Source organism: Mastigoproctus giganteus, chromosome 3 (assembly GCF_048544385.1).
Source record: "Mastigoproctus giganteus isolate SK-2022 chromosome 3, ASM4854438v1, whole genome shotgun sequence".
Classification (NCBI taxonomy): Eukaryota; Metazoa; Arthropoda; class Arachnida; order Uropygi; family Thelyphonidae; genus Mastigoproctus; species Mastigoproctus giganteus.
In genome coordinates this window covers 145,170,923-145,193,940 of record NC_143577.1, presented here as the reverse complement: position 1 = coordinate 145,193,940, position 23,018 = coordinate 145,170,923, and the positions used below count along the sequence as shown (strand labels likewise).

Genomic DNA, 23,018 nt, shown 5'->3' with positions numbered 1-23,018 from the left:
TGTTTACGGGAAACATTTTTAACTCCAAAAGTGACCCCCTCAATAAAGAAGTATATTTTGTACAGGCATTACAGGAATGCAGTAACTGCAGCCCATGGAGGTGTAGCAATTTTGGTATCCGTTACTAATCCGTCTAGACAAATCCCCTTAAAAACTAATTTAGAAGTTGTTGCTGTAAGAATAGAAATTGGAATATCTTTATCTCTTATTTCTATTTATCTTCCACCGAACCAAACATATATACTCAGAGACTTTGATGAGCTCCTTGCCCAGATACCACCTCCTTTTTGTTTGATGGGTGACTTTAATGAACACCACCCATTATGGGGAAGTCTCTATATAGATAAAAGAAGGCAGCTAATAGAAGCATCACTGGACAAACAAAATCTAACTCTGCTGAACACCGGTGCACATACTCATGTTCATTTTCCCTCAGGAAATACTTCATAGATGTATCTATCTGCTCCCCCACTCTCTACCAAAGTATACATTAGGCAGTATTGGATAATCCCCACAATAGTGATTATCTTCCAATTACTTGTAAATTCCAAACTACCACCACCTATCTGGAAATTCACAGAAAATGGAAATTTACAAAGGCAAACTGGGAAAAATTTTCCTTAAATACAGTTTTAGATAAAAACTTCATTCTGAACCAGTCAGTAGATGAAGCTAACGACCATATTACTAAACGGATACTAGCAGCAGCTAACAAAGCTGTTCCTCAGTCGTCGACTCATCCACGCAGGTGCAAAATCTACTGGTGGAATGATGAATGTAATAGAGCAAAAAAAGAAAAGAACAAAGCTTGGAATATCTTCCGCAAGCATCCCACTATTATTAACCTTATAAATTACAAGAAACTAAATGCTAAAGCACGACAAATAAGAAGGAAAGCCAAACATTCACTTGTATTAGCCATCCCTAAACCAGGAAAAGACCTCTCTAATCCAGGAAATTATCGTCCAATTTCCTCTTTTGTTTGGGGAAAACACTGGAGAAAATGGTTCTAAAGTGCCTCACCTGGTTTCTTGAGTCACATAACATCTTACATAAAAATCATCAGTATGATTTCCGGCAAAATAGATCTGCATTAGATATGATGACCAGAGCAGAATCAAACATCAGAAACGCTTTTGTCAGAAATGACCACCTCGTTATGGTAAGTTTCGATTTAGAAAAGGCCTTTGATACAACATGGCGTTTCGGTATTCTGCGGGATCTTTACACCTTTGGTCTACGAGGCAGGCTTCCTCTGTTTATTCAGAGTTTTCTCCAGGGCAGAACCTTTCAGGTTAGTCGTCTAAATACTCTTTCTAGAATTCATATACAGGAGGAAGGGGTCCCTCAAGGATCTATCTTGAGTCCTACACTATTTTTAATAAGAATAAACAAAATCATCCATGATATTCCAAGCACAGTAGAATTATATCACTATGCAGATGACCTCATGATTTTGTGCCAAGGAAAAACTATGAATTCTATTGAGAGACAGCTTCAAATCTCAATTAACAAAATTGTGCTGTGGATGTCTTGCAATGGCTACTGCTTATCAGCACAAAAATCGAACTGTATTCATTTCTGTAAAAAACGTAAGATCCACCCTGAGCCTGAACTACATCTTAAAAATATCACCATACCTCTTTCCAATAGTATCAGATTTCTTGGCCTAATCCTGGACAATAAATTAAATTTCTTACAACATCACATATCTGAGAACCATTTGCTTGAAAAAATTAAATATCCTCCAAGTACTATCTTCATTGACGTGGGGTGCTGACCGATACACTCTGCTTCGGCTATATCGGGTATTAATCCGATCTCGCTTGGATTACGGAGCTCCAATCTATGACTCTGACAGGAAAAGTGCACTAACTTGGCTAGACACTAACCATCACAGTGCCCTAAGAACTGCTTTAGGAGCATTCAGAACATCCCCTGTACAGAGTCTGTATATAGATGCACACGAACCTCCACTCCATCTTTGGAGGAAAATGTTGATTCTCAACTATGCAGCAAAAATACAGTCTTCCTTTTCATCCTATCTCGCCATACTTATTTGAGCCCCAGTGGACCACATTTTATCAAAACAAACCTAACGAAAACAAGCCTATTGGGATAAGGTTGCTACAGTTAACATAATGTTGGCATCTAGACATGGGTAATGTCTTTCAGGAAATGAGCCCCAGTGGACCACATTTTATCAAAACAAACCTAACGAAAACAAGCCTATTGGGATAAGGTTGCTACAGTTAACATAATGTTGGCATCTAGACATGGGTAATGTCTTTCAGGAAATGAGTCATCACGACCCTCCGTGGTCTGATTATGCACCGGTCTGTGACTTCTCTTTCCAACAATGGGGGGAAAAGCAAGCAGCGGACCTTACCATCAGGAAACTCCATGCTGCACACGTAGCAGAAAATTCTCGGTGTCTTCAAATATATACCGATGGCTCGAAAACAAGTACAACAGTGGGCGCAGCGGCAGTTTCTTCTATCTTTTCTACTTCTGTGGCCCTTCCAAAGGAATGCAGCATCTATTCTGCTGAACTGTGGGCGATTGAAATAGCTCTGGATCACGTGAGTAATCTGTCCAGGAAGCGGATTATGATCTACTCTGATTCTCTGAGTGCAATAAAATCATTGAAAAATCCATCCAAACCAATTCACCCAGTCTTAAGCAAATTAGATCACAGATAATTGCGTTACAAGCTGTAAACCAATCAGTCAGTTTCTGTTGGATACCAGGTCATGTAGGCATCAAGGGAAATGAATACGCAGATCAAGCCACTAAACATCCAATCATTGCAAGATCTATCTACCAAGTGCCATATACAGACTACAAATCAGTCGTAAAAAACGTGTATGAAGAGCAATGGTTGCAAATCTGGCAGGCTCAGTGTGGCAATAAACTGCTTCAATTTAAACAGGAACCTAAGTTGTGGGCATCAAGCATGCGATCAAATAGGCAAGAGGAGGTGATCCTGGCTAGGACGCGTATTGGGCATACATATCTAACCAATATTTATCTGCTCAAGGGGTAAGATCTGCCTATTTGTACATTTTGTCAGACTACACTTACAGTGAGGCATATTCTAATAAATTGCAATCATTATAATAATTATCGAAACAAAATTTTCAAATCGTTTTCACATCTGCTAGAACCTTTGACATTACCCCATCTGATTGGAGACAATGCAAATCTAGCTGAGTTCTTTTATTTCTTAAAGCAAACGGGATTATTTTACAGATTTTAACTGGAAATTGTACTACCGAATAGAACCAGGCATAATATGGCCTTAGCAGCCCTTGTGTCATTAAACAACATATCAACCAATCAACAGTTGATGTACAACTGAACTATGACAAACTTAACAACAGATGGAAATGCACGTCATGTATGTACCAAGTTATTCACAGAGTAACACCATTCACTTTCTGAGTAAGTCTTGGTATTAGCCCAACAGCATATCACATTGCTGGAACAGTGATCCTGCTTTCTTTACAAATCAGTTAATACCTAGCAATATCTAGAAAAGTTCAAGAGAATCATAGATAAACTGAATGTTGTAGAATGCCAGAAAGGTATTTCCACTGAGACAGTGCAGCTGCGTGCACACCTACAGTAGTGCTGTAGACCAGGGGACCCCAACCTTTTTCATTGGAGGGCCACATAGAAAATTCATAACAAATGGCAGGCTGGAGTTGGTGCAATTTTGACAACTAAAAACACTGTAAACCAAAAACACAATTTTAGCAACTTCACCAGGTCAAACAAGATTTACAAGATAGATAAACTATAAAAAAATTATAAGCAATGGATATTTATTGTAAATAAAGCCATAGTCATATCAAAAATCACAATTTTTATTGTTATAATCACATTTGTTATTACAAAAAACTATAAAAAAATTATAAGCATTGGATTTTTGTTGTAAAAAAAAAAGCTATAGTCATATTAAAAATCACAATTTTTATTATTATAATCACATTTGATATTACAGAAATAGCAATTCAATGAGATGTTTGTAGTTGTTTTGATTTAGCAATAATTGAAATGTTAGGTTTAATAGTAGAAGTTCCCAATCTTAAAGTCTTGCAGATGTTCATCTGTCGTTCTTGATCAATTTTTGGATTTTATATATTTCATTTTTGAATGTTTTTTCACATAGGTAAGTGCTACCAAAAATAGAAATTATTCTTGCTAATTTTTTTTAATTCTGGAAATTCATTTTCTGTCAAAAGCTTTATAAAAGTTAATTAATGTTTCATTTTTCAATAATGTTTTCAGGTTATCGTTACTTTGAAGATCTATGATTTCTAATTGTAGATCTTTATCTATTTGTGAAACATTTACATAAAATGGATTCTGAAATAATGTAGATAATTTTCTATTGTTTTCGAAATCAACAAATACTTCCATCAATAATTCAAGATTTTGGACAAAATTTTCGGTAGAAAAATCACAATAGGGCATATTTTTATATAAACTTTTACAACCAGGGCTCCCACTCCTGGGTTTTTCCACCCAGATCTGGGTTTTTTGATTGTCATCTGGGTTGATAAGTTTTTTTCACAAAAATATCTCATTATCTGGGTTTTTTCGGTAATTTTTAATTTTAAGTCAAAATTTATTTTTATTTCTTGTAAATACAATAAAATTTAATACATTTAATAACAGTTTACAATTTTCTTAATTTTATATTCTAACAATACTGATCATAATTTGTAATATCTCGAGTGCTTGTACAAAATACTACAAATGTAAAAGGATTTCAAAGTTCGCAGGGTTCTACACTATGAAATTACGCTTACATGTTCATGTTACTAACATGTATGCACAGCCTATTGAGCAGGCGGAAGGCGGTCTTTACTGCACAGTCTTTCGTGATCGTTTGTGGTATTATTGCATTATTTGGTGTGATTTTTACATTTATGTGTGTACTACATACAGTGATATAATAAATTTAAATTGTAGTGACTATTTCTATTTTATGTTAATGGATTAGTGATTTATTTTTTATTTTATAGAACATTTTAAATAAGATAATTGCTAATTAGGCATACCCACAAATTGCCCACAATGTCTGAAACTTGTTCCCCACAGAGAAAGATGAGTAAACGGTGGTATACTCAAAATTTTAGAAATGAATGGTTAGAAGATCCGGAATTAAAGGATTGGTTGAAAGAAGACAGTAATGAAAAAGGTGCGTCTTACTGTATTTGTTGTGAAATGAAATTAAAGAATGCCAATAAATCGATGCTAAAAAAAAAGTAAAGTAAAGTGCAGCCATTATCAACCCACTGCAGGGTGGAAGCCTCCTCAACAATTCTTACTGAGGGAAATGGACCATAATCTGCCACGCTGGTCCAGTGCGGGTTGGCAGATCGACCGTATTCAGCAGTCAGGGGCTTGAACCCCGGTCTACTCAAAGAGCGTGTGCTACTGCACTCCCGCTCCTGCCCACTCGGCTACGGAGGCCGTCCCCTCCGTAGCCGAGTGGGCAGGAGCGGGATGCTACTAGTGCATAAAAATACAGTTAAAAAAAAAAAAGTGCAGATATTACTAAGACAAGTTCAACGTTAGACACGTTCTTCACAAAACGTAAACCTACGGAGAATGAAGAAGTAGCAAAGGCAGAGTTAACAATTGCTGCTCTCATTTCTGAGCATAACATTCCATTTGCGCAATGTGATCACCTTATAGAAACATGTAAGAAAGCATTTCATGATAGCAATATTGCAAAACAAGTTCAGATGAAGGCGACTAAAGTCTTATCTTATACAAGATGGCATAGCCTATCATGAAAATATATACATTTCTAACATATGCAGAAACAACAAGTTTTCAATGATAATAGATGAAAGTACAGATTTATCTTTATCGCAAGTTCTAGCCGTTGTTTGTTAGATATTGATATTCAAAAACTTGATGTTGTAGATGTGTTACTTGACACTGTTTGTGTCGAAAATGGTACTTCAGAAGGGCTTTATCAAGCTGTAAAAGATCTTTTCATAGAAAAAAAACATTCAAATAAGTAATCTCGTTGGCTCTGGAGGTGATAATTGTGCCACTATGATGGGTACTAAGAGTGGGTTCCAGTCATTGCTAAAAAAGGATGTACCATCAGTATTTATAATGGCATGTGTTTGCCATTCTTTTGCGTTATGTGCTAGTCATTCAGTCAAGGTACTGCCATTATATCTAGAAATATTTATAAAAGATATCTCTTGTTATTTTTCCCGTAGTAGTAAATGATTAAACGAGTTCAAAATGATTCAAGATGTTGTAGATACTGCTAAGCATAAAATCCCTAAATTAGCACAAACATGTTGGTTATCCCGTGGCAATGTAATAAAAATTATTATTGAGCAGTGGGATGCGTTAGTTCTTTATTTTCAGTCTCAATCAAAAATTGACAAAATCGATGGTGCAGGAAATATTTACAATACTATGATCACCAAAGGAACTAAGCATATGTTGTTGTTTTTAGGATATGTACTGGAGAAAATAAACTGCCTGAATATTGAATTTCAATCTGAGCATTTCAGATTGCACTTACTTCATTCAATGGTTCCAATTGAGTATAAAAATATTCTTAGTTTTTTCATAAAAGAAGAAGTCATTACTTCGTGCAAGCTGGTTGAAACTGATCCGAGCAATGCAATAAATCATAAGCCTCTGAATAAAATATATTTGGGAGGCTGTTGTATGGCCTTATTAAATTCAACCCCACTTGGTGACAGTGAAAGCAGGTTTAAAAATGATTATTTAAAATTTCCTGTTGAACTTTGTATGGAAATCAGAAAAAGATTTCCTCTAAATGATGATGGAATTATCGCCAGTCTCAATATTCTTGACCCACCAGTGATACATTATCGTGCCAATTCGCCATCCTCAATTTTCCATTTAGCAATGCAGTTCCCTCACCTTGTTTCTGAAGACAAACTAGATCTAGATGATGAATGGAGATCATTTCGTTTAAATCAAGATTTAGATTTCTCTTACAAAACCATCCCTGAGTTATGGTATCTGTTACGTAATGTAAAAGATGGCTTTAATAATTCTAAATATGAGATTTTATCTAACTTTATGACCAGTCTAGCTATTTTACCTCACTCTTCGGCAAGAGTAGAAAGAATCTTCTCCCAAGTAAACCATATAAAAACAAAAGCCACAAATTCCCTTAAACCAGAAACTGTGAAAAATCGACTAATGGCAAAACAGGCGATAAATAGATCTAATCAAAATTGCTATACATGGAAACCTAAATCAGAATTGGTAAAAGAAGTCATACAAGGAACTTGTCATAAAAGATACGAAGAACGTTTGAAAAAAATGAAAGAACTTCAAAAAATAAATGTGGAGGGAACTGAATGGGATGAAAATTCTGATTACAATTAAATAAAAGATATTTTTGCATGGTAAGTTTTATCTTATTTGTGTTGCTATACTATATGATGAAAACTAGGTTTTTTTTGGGTTTATTTAAGTTGCAATCTAAGTTTTTTTTTAGATTTGTGAGTGGGAGCCCTGTTTACAACACAAAAAATGGGAAAAATTATTTTGTTCAATTTGATTTTTAAATAATCCTAATTTTGTCTGAAATGGTTTAATATTGTAGAACAATTCATTTACAAGTAGATCGAGACTTTGGAGTTTTTTATTCAATGTATTCATATATATCTGTTAAAAATGCAAGTTCCCATAACCATTTAGTCTGTTAATTCTGGGACTCGTTTTAATTTTTCGTTCATGAATATGTCTATTTCGGTTCTGAGTTGAAAAAATCTTTTTAACACATTACCGCGACTCAACCATCGTACCTCCGTATGATACAACAAAATGGCATATTCGCTTTCAATTTGCTCCAAGAAAATTTTAAACTGACGATGGTTCAGATCATTTTTGTGTATAAAATTCACAATACTAATTATAGTCGACATGATTGAGTTCGAAGACAAAAATTTACCGCACATCGATTGCTGGTGAATAGCACAATGAAATTATATAGCTTTTTCGATGTTTTTCGAATCAATATATTTATTAACATGGCCGATGAAACCAATATTTTTTCCCAACCATATTCTTTGCACCATTAGTCATAATTGCTGTCAACAATTCCCAATCAAGCTGCAGATCTTCAAACACTTTTGATACGCTATAAAATATGTTTTCACCAGAGGTTCTATTCTTCAAGCTTTCAAGTGCAGCCAGTTCTTCTGTAACTTCAAAATTTTGATTTATACCGCATATGTAAATGAGTAACTGTGCTATGTTGGTAATATCTTCACTTTCATCAATTGCAAGCGGAAAATTTATAAAATCAGTAACTCTTTGTTTCAGCTGATCTTTAACATTAGCAGACAAGTCTCTGATTCTTCTCTCTAAAGTTGACGCTGATAAACTTTTACCAGCAAAGTGCTTAACTTGATCAGGGCATATTTCTTCTGCAATTAATAGGCACGCTCGTTTCACAAACTCGCCATCAGTAAAAGCCTTCCCTTCTTCAGCAATGATTTGAGATGCTCGCAAACTAGCTCTAATTAAATTTAAACTCTGATTAGTGAAACATATCATCTGTTGTGGTTGCCTCTTGAAATCAAAGCTCAGCTCTTGTAATTTTTTGTTTTGCGACTCTCCTTGAAGTTTATCGTAAATTGAGGCATGTTTTGTCGTATAACGCCATTTCAAATTATATTCTTTCAACACAAACTGCTTCCTTACATATAAGGCAGGTACATCAGTTATTCTCCCTTATAAAAAAACAATCGACCAAAGTTCATTGAAGACATGACATTCGGAATCAATTTTTCTTTTTCTTGACATCTTGATTTGCTAAAATTAAAATTAAAAATTCAAAGTTAAATAAAATTAAAAATAATATGCATTTATACAAATAGCACTAATAAATCGTTGCGCATGATAATTGGCACATCGGCCTGACAACTACGGTCTGAATGGGAGAAAGGCCGAAAATGGCTGACCAGGAGAAAAATTAATACGCGTACTCGTCTTTACATTGCAAACTGCAAAGAACGCATTGCATACAATTCTTTCACTAATACTTACTTGATTTAGATTAGTGTTTAGCAATTGTTTTAACAGGCGCTTATTTTAACTTTACTATTTCACTTTTTGACACAATGCTCGTGTTCGCTGGAAATACTCGAGGCTGTAAACTTATAGCCTTGGGCACTCGCACTGTTCGGATTTCCGACATCACAAGAAACACTGCTGCCAAGTGGAAGCGCACAGAGTTGCAACAATGTTGCAAATTTATATTTACTCGCATTTACATTATATTTTGATTATAAATATCCTTATATGCGATATGTAGCAACCAAAAAAGGTTTCTATAGAATAAATTTCGACGAGGCGGATGAAATAGTCTTTTGGGCCAGATCTGGGCCATAGGTTGGGAACCCCTGCTGTAGACAATCAAATGTTTGTTTGAAGATCAGGCAGTCTTCAAATATACGGGGCTCTGGTCTCAAGATCATCAGATCATACCTCCTTTTTTTTTTTTTTTTTTTTTTTTTTTTCCTGGAAAGATAATCTTAGAGTGCTCATCTGTGAACAATCCATCCTATCCGGAGAACTTTAAAGGAAACAATAACCAAGTTAATTGCTGGTATTCTCCAGGGCTTTTGTCACTGAAAATGGATAATCAGGTTCAAGCATGTTTAGCACAAAATGGTGGGTACTAATAACATCTCTCAATGTGTTAACAATCGCAATGTTAACACATTGCGACCTTAAAACAAGAGGTCTATATGTCAACCAATTTAAATGCTTTTGCAAGTGTAACCAGAGATGAGTATAATTGTATTTCATTGGCAACTTTAAAAACACCTATCAATCCAGTTAAATTATTACAAATTTTGTTTCTCTTGTAGATGTCCAGCCTGTAACTTATACTGAACCAGCATTCTGGTGCTCAATATCCTATTATGAACTGAACACAAGAGTAGGAGAAACTTTTCATGCTTCTCAGCCATCATTGACAGTGGATGGCTTTACTGATCCATCCAGTTCTGAACGTTTTTGTCTTGGACTGTTATCAAATGTGAACAGAAATCCAGTGGTAGAACAAACTCGTCGACATATTGGTAAGCATTTTTGATATATTTAAAATATCTGTAAACAGATGGGTCAGTTATTTTGGCTTCAAAGCAATTCCAAAAAATTAAATCTCTGTGTTTTGAAAGCTGAAATACAGCAAACTCTTTATAGGGGGAACCCAAAGAATACTGAGTTAATTAATAATGTGTACACTGAAGGGGCAGAAATCATGGGATACCAACCTAGTAACGGGTAGGCCCACCTTTCTCCTGGATAAGGACAGTCACACGGTGAGGCATTGAGTCCACTAGTTCACAAAAGCAGTTCACGGGTATTTCCATCCATGCTTGCTGCACCACTGTCCATAACTCCATCGCATTTCTGGGTGGGGATCCAAAGCTGGAATGGACCTTTCCACAGCATCCCAAAGATGCTCCACAGGGAGTCCATTCCATGGTGGTAAAATCTGCAGAATGCCCTTCGAACCATATTCTAGTCACCACATCTCTGTGGGGAGGTGCATTGTCCTGCTGGAAGAGTCCATGGGTGCACGATAACCATGAAGGGGATGCAGATGGTCTGCAAGGATGGACACATAATCAGGACCATTCAGAGATGTGTCTAGACGTACCAGAGGTTCCAATGTGTGCCATTTGAACACGCCCCAGACCATTACCGACCGTCCTCTTGCCTGAACAGTTCCTTGTTGACATTACGGTTGCATAGCTTCATGCGGTTTCCACCAGATTACCACCCTCCCGTCTGTTCGAAATAACTGGAAACAAGACTCATTGGACCAGGAGACTTGTCTCCAGTCATACAAGGTCCAGTGCCAATGTTGTTTTGCCCAGTTGATGTGTAGAGTCCTGTGTTGTGGTGTTAGCAGTGGGACTCTGGTGGGGCGGCAGCTCCCATAACCTATTGTGGCTAATGATTTCCTGATTGTCTTGGTGGATATGTTTCTGTCACCTCCATCGTTCAAGTCGGCAGTGATTTGTGGCACTTGCTCTCCAGTTGGCTGAAACAATGCAAGACAGAAGTCGACGGCCATGTTCATCCACCACCTTTGTCTGCCCACAGTGCTGTCCACGATGAAATGTTATTCCGAAAACGGCATATTCCCAATACACTCTTGATAATGTTGAATGGGGTTAGTGCAATTTCTGTACCAGCTCTGCAATAGAGTGACCCACGCGTTGGGTACCCACTATCATTCCTCTTTCAAAGTCAATTAACTCATGACATTTATCCATACTGACATCGAATTACTGTCTATGTGAATGCAGTGTACCTCTATATACCTGCCAAGCGGTGGGTTTGTCCACTAGTAAGATGGGTGACAGCGTCGCGTTGCCCAGGAACTAGGTATCCTATGAATTCTGCCCTTTCAGTGTAAAATTAATTAATATATAACTAAATTTGTCACATGAATGCAGATTATTTATTGGTTGACTGAATAAAATAATATAACATAGTAAAATATAGTGTACTTATGTGTCCTGAGGTGCATCCATATATTAGGATGCAATTCAGAACACCTGAACAGGTGATTACCTAATATATGGATACAACCTCATTTCATCAGTAATTGACCTTTGCGGAGGAAAGATCCTTCATGGTGTGGAGAGGCTGTGCTAGTGAGGCTGAGAAATGAAAAATTAGCAATTTTGAAATTACAGATTGTTTATTAAAAAAACCTTTGAACCTAAAAGCAGATAAGGCTCCTGGTGTGGGTAGCATTTTAGGGGGTGCTGGTTATAAATTATAACCAGCACATCCTATTATAAGTACTTGGCTTATAATAGAAAGAAACAAGATAATCGAATTACAGTGGAGCCCCAACATCCGATGGTAATTCGTTCCCCAAAACCCATTATATGTCGAAAATATTAAGTCGAAACCAATAATACATTGATTTCCTGTAATTTGTTCCAAACTCTTGACGGATGATCCCCAACTATGCATAAAATCGGTATTTCTTACATGTTATAATTAGTTTTTGCATTAAAAATGAGTGTCTTATAAAGATTATTTAATAAATAGTCATAAAACATCTTAAAATGAAAAACAAACAATAAATTAGCATTTACCTTAGACTTGAATTGCAGAGCTGATGAAATCAATGGCGGCATACTGGTGGTGGGACTATATCAGGTGTCCTTTGTCTTTTGCTGCTGCTATTGGCAAAGAAACTGTCCAAAGTGGACTGTTTTTGACAACTTTTTTTTTAGCTTCCTGAAGTAAGAAATGACTTCATCTTCCATTTTGCACATTGTGAGTTCAGTGTTTTCAATGTTGGGGTGTTTTTTTTATCACTTCTCTTAAACACCCCCAACAAGAAATGACAGTCTCCAACTCTTCAGCTGACACTTTTTGGGAGTCTTCCTCTGCAGTGTCACTCTCCATAATTTTCTCTAACTCTTGTAGCTCCTCTGTTGTTAGTTCATGCCCATGAGCATCAATAAGGTCCTCCATATCCTCTTTGTCAACCTCCAGACCCATTGATTTACCAAGAGTGACAATATCATTTGTCAAACCACAATCTTCAAATCTGTCAATGTTATAAATAATTAAATAATAATTATGAATAATGAATAATTAAGGCTGAATTTAAGCACCTGGTGGAAATATCATTCCAAGAACTTACAATCAGCCTCACACAGTCTAGGATGTTGAACTTTGACCTCCAAAAATCGTTGAGGGTGACAGCATTTTCACCAGAGGTCGCTGCAAAGCAACTTGCAAACAATTTCTTGAAGTTTGCTATTGCTTGCTGGTCCATTGGTTGAAGAAAAGGAGTGGTGTTGGGTGGCAGAAATGTGACTCGAACAAAATCAAAATATGTTTCAAGAGATTGAACAAGGTTGGGATCATTGGCCTCTCGCGTTATCCAGCAGCAGCAGTGCCTTCACAGGAAGCTTATTTTTCTCAAGATAACTGTTCACTGAAGGACAGAAAACTTAAAGTGCCCATTCATTGAAGACATATCTTGTAACCCAGGCCTTCTTGTTACTGTGCCAAAACACTTTCAGGCATTCCTTTGTCAACCTTTTGTTGTTTAAATACTCTAGGGGGTGTTAGAGTGATACACAAGCAAAGGCTTTAGCTTTAAATCTCCAGAGGTATTGGCACCCAACAGGAGAGTGAGTCTATCTTTCATAGGCTTATGCCCAGGTAAACTGACCTCATCCTTAGTTATGTACGTTCTCCTGGGCATTCGCTTCCAGAAGAGGCTGGTTTTGTCAATGTTAAAAACCTGCTGGGGAAGATAACCCTCCTGATCAACAAGCTCTTGGAATTCAATTTTAAAGGCCTCGGCTGCTTTTTTATCAGCACTGGATGCCTCTCCATGCCTTTCAACACTTTTGATATTTGCCCTTTTTTTGAAGTCCTCAAAACCACAGTGCTGCCACTGGTTGATGGAGCTTTAAGTTTCAGATTGTCATAGATCTGCTTAGCACATTCACAGATAAATTGTCTAGGCACTGTGTCACCATCTGTTTTTCCCTAATCCATATCACCAAAAGCCTTTCCATTTCCACAAGTCTTTTTTACTCCATGTTTTTTTATCATCTCTTGGTTCACTTTAACAGAAATTTTATTCTTAACTTGCGCTTTGAGCCATCGTTATTGAATTTCAGTTTATTTAATTAATAAATTCAAAGATAACCACAATTAGATTACTGTAACATGAATGTTTATTGAACAGTAACAAATATGCTAATTGTTGAGAACAATTGTACGAGTGATGTTCCGCACGCTACAAGTCTGAAAATTTCCACTCATGTATCGTTCCAGCTATATCGCAAAGCCATCGGTACCTGCAATTATCATTGGTTCTTAAAATAAAAGATTGTATGGAAGTATATCGGATGTCGATGTCATCATAAGTCGAGGCCCCACTGATTTGCCACCATGTATATATACATAGTTTGTTTAACCTATTCACCTTTCAACTCCACACACTTTCTACAGTTATGTTCCAGCATTTGTAAACCTCCCAAATAGAAATTGAAAAACCTCTTCCCAAATCATCATCATATATACAACGTCATATGGTTCAAATTTGATACCTTTTAAATATTTTTTGAGATTTGGGAAGAGGTGGTAATTCAAAGGTGCAAGATCTGGTAAATATGGTGGACGATTAAAGAAGCCAGAAGCTAGTTCAGCCAATATTGCATGTGCTTTGTGTGCTGCAGCATGTCCTGCAAAACGAGCACTTCTTGGATGAGCTTTCCCCTGCTTCTGACCTTCAGTTTGTCCAAAAGTGATGACTAATGCTCAGCAGTTATTTTAATATTTTCCAGGTAGTCAATAAACCAAATCGTGTCCTTGTCCCAAAAGACAGAAGTCATGACCTTCCCAGCAGAACTACTTTGGACAGGGAGTCGCTGTGCCTTCATCCCTTTGACTGTTCTTTCGTCTCTGGATCATAATGAAACAACAATGTTTAATTCATTGTCACAATTCATGACAAATAATCATTAGCACCGTGCTGAAAATGGTAAAGAATGGCAGTTTTAGACAAGGCATACTGTTGCTTTTGATCAGCATCAGACATTTAGGTACCCATTTGGCACACAACTGCTACATGTTAAAATATCCAGCAAGTTTATCATGTTATATCTGATATTTTAACATAGGGTTTCGCTATCTGTTTAGCAGCAATTTGTCTATCAGACAGTATATCCTGGTGCAAATGGCATTAACACTTTCAGGCAGTTTCATGGAAACTGGTCTAACTTTACATCCTCATTGCCACAAAATCCAGCCCCGGATGCCAAGCGATTTTCTGAGCTCTATAAAGAGATTCAAAGCATTCTCCTTTAAAGGAATCACTCTTCTTTTTAAGTTCCCCATTAGTTTCTCTTAAGTTCTTTAAAAAAGCACAGTAGACTTCATCTTACAAGTTGTAAGTTAAGTCAGGAAAGAAAAGACAACTTTCCTTTTATTTTTATTAGAGTTACTAACCTAACAACCGCTTGGCCACTCGTGGCATTACTCCTGCCTCCCCGTGGCGGGGCCGGTAACCTGAGTGGGAAAGCCAACCCTCAGGGCCAAAAGGAGTACAAAATGGACAAAGAAACCTTTCCCTCACTTGATCAGTTGAGATCACCTATTGATCAAGACCAACTCGATCATCACTCCTATCAAAATAAAAGATAAAAAACAGATCTATGTCAACAAGATCACCCAGCGTTTCTCCTTATTCTTTCTGTATCAGATTCTCCTGTTAGCAAATTATCCCCATTTCTAATACAGAAATGCTTGGAAAATGCAGCAGGATCTCCGAAGATGGTAAAGCGATTACAGTCTGGAGATCTGCTGGTAGAGACAATGAAGCCAAAACACTTGGAAATATTGAAACTGACTACTTTTGGTGGAATTCCCATGAAAATAATGCCTCATGCCACTCTGAATACATCTAAAGGAGTTATAGCAGAGTGGGACCTGATTAACATCTCAGAGGATGAAATTGTACAAGAATTGACAGATCAACGAGTAATACATGCAAAAAGACTATTAATCAGCAAAGATGGAGAATTAAAAGGAACATAATACTGACATAATATAATACAAGGAACATAATACTGACCTTTAGTACCCAAACTTACCAACCATGGTTAAAGCAGGGTATCTGAATTGTCGTATACGTCCATATATACGAATCTCATCAGGTGTTACAAATGCCAGAAATATGGACACTCCCAAGTAGCATGCCGTGGCACTATGATTTGCCCAACCTGTGGTTCATCAGAACACACTCAAGCTGATTGTACCGTAACCTCCTTCACCTGTCCCAATTGCAAAGGTGCAACCATCCGGCATATTCAAAAAATTGTGAAATGTGGAAAGTGGGGAAAGAAATACAAAACAGAAAACAAAGTAATGTATGCACAAGCAACCCAACACAATCATTCTATTGCTACTCAAACTGACATTGCAGTCTCTCCAAACATTTCTTTTGCAGATTGGGCCAGGTCTGTGCTTAATGCTAAGCCACAACCTACCAAACACAAGGAATTAATACTCCAATTTCAGTTCTGCCTAACATGCCTGAAACTACGAAAAAAGCAGAAAAAACAGTACCAACAGATCATGCTCAGGCCAAGAAACAATTCCCTATACATATGGATGTTGACAACAAAACTGACCAAGAAGAAACTATATTAGAACTTCATGCAGAAGAACACATGGATACAGAGAGAGAGAGACTGATTTTCCCCCAAAAAAAACAAAAATAAATCAGATCGTTACAAACAAACTGCTTCAAAAAAACAGACAGATCAAAACATAACTCCTAAAATCAAGTGATGCAGCACATACTTCAATGGAATTGCAGAGGCATACGAGCCAATACAGATGATATATATGACCTGATCAGTAAGTACAATCCAGTGAGTGTTTGTCTGCAAGAAACAAATTTAACACCACAGGTAACTCTCTCAATTAGAAACTTCACAATGTACAGAAAAGACAGGAATACTGCGAAATCTGCACATGGAGTAGCAATACTAGTTAACTCTAAAATCCCAGTTCGACATAACTCTCTACAGACTGACTTAGAAGCTGTTGCTGTGCGTATTGCGCTTGGAATAACACTAACTCTTGTTTCAATATACTTCCCACCAAATAGACTTTTCATGCTTAAAGAACTAGAAGATGTTATAGCACAATTGCCAGAACCTTTCTGCCTTTTTAGAGATTAAAATGGGCATCACCCGTTATGGGGATCTTCAAGCATGGATAAAAGAGGACATGTGATAGAGACATTACTGAATCAACAGCAGTTAACCTTGCTAAATACTGGCCATCACACTTATGTTCATGTACCCACAGGCTCCACTTCAGTAATTGATCTGTCAATCTGTTCTCCCGTACTGTTCCCCAGTATGGTGTGGTCAACCTTATGATCCACACAACAGCAATCATTTTCCAATTATATGTAAAATACAAACAAAACAATCCCACTCTACAGATTACAGAGTAAAATGGAATTCACAAAAGCGAACTGGACAAAATATTCAGTCTGTGTTTATTTTGATGATCAATTTATTAAAACACAACCAATAGATAAAGTCACAGAGCACATCACTGCACAAATTTTGACAGCAACTTCTGAGGCAATTCCTCAATCCTCTGCAAACCAAAAAAGACATGCAAAACACTGGTGGAATGAGCCCTGTAACAGTGCAAAACGAGAAAAAAATAAAGCTTGTAACCTATTTCGTAGATTTCCTACAACAGCCAACCTCATTTTGTATAAAAAACAAACAGCAATTGCACGACAAATCAGAAAACAAGCCAAAAAAAAGAATCGTGGATAACATTTGCCAGTACCATCATGAAGGACATCAGCATTCGGGTTATATGGAAGAAAATCCAACAATTAAATAATAAGTGCATTCCCTTTTCTGCTCCAATCTTGATTAAGAATGGACGAGAACTGTCTTCCCCCGAGAACTGTCTTGGAGAGACTTTCAGTCAAATATCATCAGCTTCTGCATACAACAATTCTTTCCTGAAAATAAAAAACTCCACAGAAAAATATAAATTAAATTTGAACACCACCCAATCCCTTCCTTATAATCAGCCATTCATCCTAGCTGAACTCCAAGAAGCTCTGAACAGATCAGCAAACAGCTCAGCAGGACCGGACGGAATCTACTATATAATGCTTAAACAACTAAATAATACAGCTTTAAGATTATTACTAGTATTCTACAACCGCATATTTCTTGAATGTGTTTATCCAAATTGCAGGGATGCAGAACTGCAATTTGGGGAGTACAACGTCTACAGAAAGGATAGACAGGATAGGAAGGGGGGAGGGGTTATGCTATTAGTTAAGAAACACATAAAAACCAAGGAAGTGAAGCCAGTCGACATCGCTGGACAGTGCAGTGTTGAGTCAGTTTGGTGTGACATAAGCATTGGGAGATCAAAATTGAGAGTAGGAGTGTGCTATAGGCCTAATGACTCTGATGAGTATAATAAGAAACTGTACAGGGAAATAGTGGGCCAGTAAATCAGAGAGTCTTATAATGGGAGATTTTAATTTCCCAGATATTGACTGGAATTTGGGGGCTGGTTACTCACACACTAGCAGGGCTTTTGTGGATTTATTGTATGATTGTTTTCTACATCAGCATGTTCAGGAGGCAACTAGAGGGAGTAATACTCTTGATTTGATTATCAGCAGTGATTCTTCATGCATTAAGAATCTGCAGATAAATGAACCACTAGGTGGCAGTGATCACAGTGTGCTGAAGTGGGATTTACTGAAAGAGGTAACTACCATTAGGGGTAAAGGGAAGGGTTATTGCTTCCGTAAAGGCGACTACGATGGACTGAGACAGTATTTAAATTCTATACAGTGGGACCAACTGATGATGTTACCAACAGCAAATTCAAAATGGGAAGCATTCAAAGAACTTATCTTGGAAGCTACTAGGCTTTACATACCAACTAAGAAATATTGTTCAAGGTTTAGGCCAAAATGGATGTCAGATGAACTAATGAGGCATATGGCAGAGAAGAAAAATGCATGGGATACATACAAATTAACACATGACACAGAAGCCTATGATAGATACAAGTTGATATGCAACCAAGTTACAAAGGAGGTTAGGCAGGCGAAGGCAGATTACGAGAAATCCTTGGCAAGGGATGCAAAGAAAAACAGCAAAGTTCTTTACTTATGTAAACTCTAGAAGGAAGGGGATGAATAAGATTGGTCCACTTGATATTGATGGGTCAAGTGTTGATGATCCTGCTCAGGTAGCTAACAAACTAAATGAATATTTTGCATCGACATTCACACATGAGGAGTTATTCAGCGAGGGGAATGCCAGAGGTGTATTCAACTCTAGCAGTAAGCTACAGAATCTTGAAATAACTGGGAGTAAAGTGGAGGAGAAACTGTTGAAGATAAACACAAGAAAGGCACCCGGGGTGGATGGGATCTATCCAGTTATATTAAAGGAGGCAGCAAAGGAACTAAGCAAACCCTTAGCCATAATTATGAGAGCTTCCTTGGACTCAGGGGAGGTACCCATAGACTGGAAATGTGCAAATGTGACCCCAGTTCACAAAGGAGGATCAAAGGCTGACACAAGTAACTATAGACCTGTGAGCTTAACTTCTGTTCCAGGAAAATTAATGGAGGCACTGGTTAAAGAAGCACTGCAGGATCATTTAGACAAGACTTCAGTTATAGCTCAGACACAGCATGGTTTTGTTAAGGGGAAGTCTTGCCTGACCAACCTGATTGGATACTATGATGCAGTCACAAAAGAACTGGATGCAGGGAATAACTTTGATATTATATACTTGGATCTTAGAAAGGCTTTTGATACTGTTGCACATGGAAGACTGCTACACAAATTGGAGCAGTGTGACATTGGAGGCAAATTGCTGCTATGGATAAAGGGGTGGTTGAGGGGGAGAAGACAGAGAGTAGTAATCAATGGACACTGCTCATCGTGGACTAAAGTTATTAGTGGAGTCCCTCAGGGCTCAGTGTTGGGTCCATTATTGTTTTCTGTATTTATAAATGATATTGATGATGGTATATCAAGCTTAATGTCCAAGTTTGCAGATGATACAAAGGTTGTCAGGGTTGTCAAGGACACTACTGACACTATGCTGCTGCAACAGGATCTGGAAAGGTTGAGCAGATGGGCTGAGAGGTGGCAAATGAAGTTTAACATTGACAAATGTAAAGTACTACACATGGGAAACAGCAATCCCAGAGCAACGTATCAACTCTGTGGTACTACACTGACAGTGGTAGAGAATGAAAGGGACTTGGGGGTGATTGTGCAGGCAGATATGAAGTTCTCTGAGCAGTGCAGACGGGCTGCAAGAGTAGCTCATGGAGTATTGTCAATGATATACAGGAATTTTTCCAGCAGGGATAAGGAGGTGATTATTCCATTGTATAAGGCAATGGTCAGGCCACACCTAGAGTACTGTATACAGGTCTGGAGGCCTCATTTCAAGAAGGATGTAGAGCTGCTGGAACGAGTACAGAGAAGGGCAACAAGATTAGTGAATGGAACAAAGGGGTGCTCTTACGAAGAAAGGCTTAAGTTTTGCAAATTACAGTGTCTGGAGACTAGGCACCAGCGAGGTGATCTGATAGAGGTGTATAAAGCCTTGAATGGTTTAAGCATGCTCAAGGCCGACCGGGCTAGCCGAGTGGGTAAAGTACCTGCCCGGCAACCCAAAGGTCGCGGGTTCGATTCCCGCCTCGGGCTTGGATCAAAGTATTACAAAAAAACCTTGGGAGGTGCAATATGGCCACAGAAGCCGATGCGCCAACAACTACCAAAAAAAAAAAAAAAAAAAAAAGCATGCTCAATGCTCATGGGATTCTTCCTCTAGCTCAGAAAAATCACCTGAGAGGGCATAAATTCAAATTGAGGAAAGACAGATGTAGGATAGACGTGCGGAAATTTGCCTTTAGCCAGCGGGTGGTTGGTTGGTGGAACAGACTGCCATCCCTTGTGGTGGAGGTTGATAGCCTAAATAAGTTTAAGGCTCAGCTGGACAGGTATTTTGAACGAACAGAGGGGTGAAGTGGAAGTGGGTTTTTTTTTTTTTTTTTTTGGCTGATGCTGCATAAGCTTGCTTTCTTGCATCAAATGCCTCTACTAATGCTAATGCTAATCCTTCCTCATGGCATCATTCTGTACTTCTTGCCTTTCCAAAACCAGGAAAGGATCAATCGCTTCCACAAAACTACCGACCAATTTCCCTAACCAGCTGTTTGAGTAAAACACTAGAAAAAATGATACATAGGAGATTAAAATGGATACTAGAAAGCAAAATGCTGCTAAATATCAACCAATATGGTTTCCGACAAAACAGATCCTGCTCGGCCCTTATGGTAAGAGCCGAAACTAACATTCGCAATGCATATGTTAAAAATGAACATCTGGTAATGGCGAGTCTAGATATTGAAAAGGCATTCAATACCACATGGAGATATGGCATTCTTCGAGAGCTGTATGCCCTAGGGTTGAGAGGACACATACCTCAATTCATCCAGAACTTTCTCAAGTGCAGAACATTTCAAGTTTGTCACCAGAATGTACTTTCACAATATTTTATTCAAGAAGAAGGGGTGCCTAAAGGGTCCATACTTAGTCCTACCCTCTTCGCAATTAGACTAAATACCATGACGCAGAATATTCCCAAAACCGTAGAAATATATATGTATGCCGATGATCTTGCTATATCATGCCATTCACCAACTATTAAAAGCGTAGAGAGACAGTTACAACTTTCCATAAATAAGTTAAGAGACATGGACTGTGCAAAATGGTTATTGCCTATCAAAGCAAAAGACAATTGCAATTCATTTCTGTAAAAAAGCGCAGATTACATCCAGAGCCTGAACTTAAATTAAAAAACCAACCAATCCCTCTTGCCAGCAATATCTGCTTTTTAGGTTTAATATTAGATACTAAACTTAATTTTGCCATGCACATAACTTATCTCAGAACTCTCTGCTTGAAAAAACTCAATATACTCAGAGCCATCTCTGCCATGGCATGGGTGCAGATAGATGCACTCTCCTGCATTTGTATCGTTCGCTGATTGGGTCTCGTCTAGATTATGGTTCAATAGTATATGACTCAGCTAGGAAAACTGTACTTACAAGACTGAATACAATACAGCACAGTGCTCTTCGCACTCCTTTTGGAGCTTTTCGAACATCCCCTGTCCAAAGTCTCTATATAGAGGCAAACAAACCACCACTCCACCTCAGGAGGAAAATGTTACTCCTCACCTATGCAGTCAGGATTAAAAGCCTTCCAGATCATCCAAATCAACCGCTACTTTTCAATCCTTCAAACATTCTATAACAATAAACCCACTGAAAATAGACCAACTGATATTAGACTACATGATTTGATGTATTGCTGGAATGTTCATTTTGAAAACACGCTCAAAGAAATCAAAATATCTGATATGTCTTGGTCCTCAAACCCACCTTACTGTGACACCTATTTCCAACAATGGAGGAAAAAGTCCATGGAAAACTGTTACATCAAGCAACTGCTCGAAGGACATGCCGCTAGCAATGCGCAGAGCTGCTTAATGTATACTGATGGCTCAGAATCAGATGATGCCGTAGGTGCTGCAGCAGTCTTTCCCACATTACAGTATCTGTATCTCTCCCGGCTGAATGTAGCAGTTTTACTGCAGAACTTTATGCAATCCACCTAGCTATATACAATATCAATATATGTCTCAACACTAATAATTTATATATACAGACTCCATGAGTGCGCTTTCCGCAATAAGTAACAATTTCTCAACCCTACATCCCATAGTAAAAGAAGGTAGTAGATGACTTTCATCAACCGGTGAAATACCACCACTTTGCTTATTGGAGGCCTGAAGTGGTGAAACCCATGTTTAGTCTCTAGAGCAAAGTTTCCGGTACTAAGTACTATAGGTTTTGATACCTTTCGTGTTTGGGGTTTTCATAAAAAAAAAAAAAAAAAAAAAAGATATGATAGGAGGGAGTATATAATGGAGTAGCAGACAGTTAAATTCTGTACTGTTGGACCAACTGATGATGATGTTACCAACAGCAAATTCTAAATGGGAAGCATTGAAGGAAGTAATCTTGGAAGCTACTAGGCTTTTCATCCCAACTAAGAAATACTCTTCAAGGTTTAGGGCTAAATGGATGTCAGATGAACTACTGAGACTTGTGGCAGAGAAAAAAAATGCATGGGATGCATATAAATTATCAAGTGACACAAAAGCCTATTGTAGATATAAGCTAGTTTGTAATCAAGTGGCAAAGGAGGTTAGGTGAGAGAAGGCACATTACGAGAAATCTTTGGCAAAGGATGCTAAGAAAAACAGCAAGGACTTCTTTACTTATATAAACTCTAGAAAGAAGATGAATCAGATTCTTAATG

The 23,018-nt window shown here is 37.8% G+C and overlaps 1 protein-coding gene across 2 annotated transcripts in view; it reads left to right on the top strand.

Annotated features, from left to right (window-relative positions):
• LOC150088305 (SMAD family member 3-like) overlaps positions 1-23,018 on the top strand; it is a 176,411-nt gene that overhangs the window by 127,081 nt on the left and 26,312 nt on the right. For both annotated transcript variants that reach the window (XM_090370695.1, XM_090370696.1), the window contains one exon: positions 9,903-10,115. In XM_090370695.1, the coding sequence (XP_090226821.1) occupies positions 9,903-10,115 (213 nt within the window). The remainder of the gene's footprint in view (positions 1-9,902; positions 10,116-23,018) is intronic.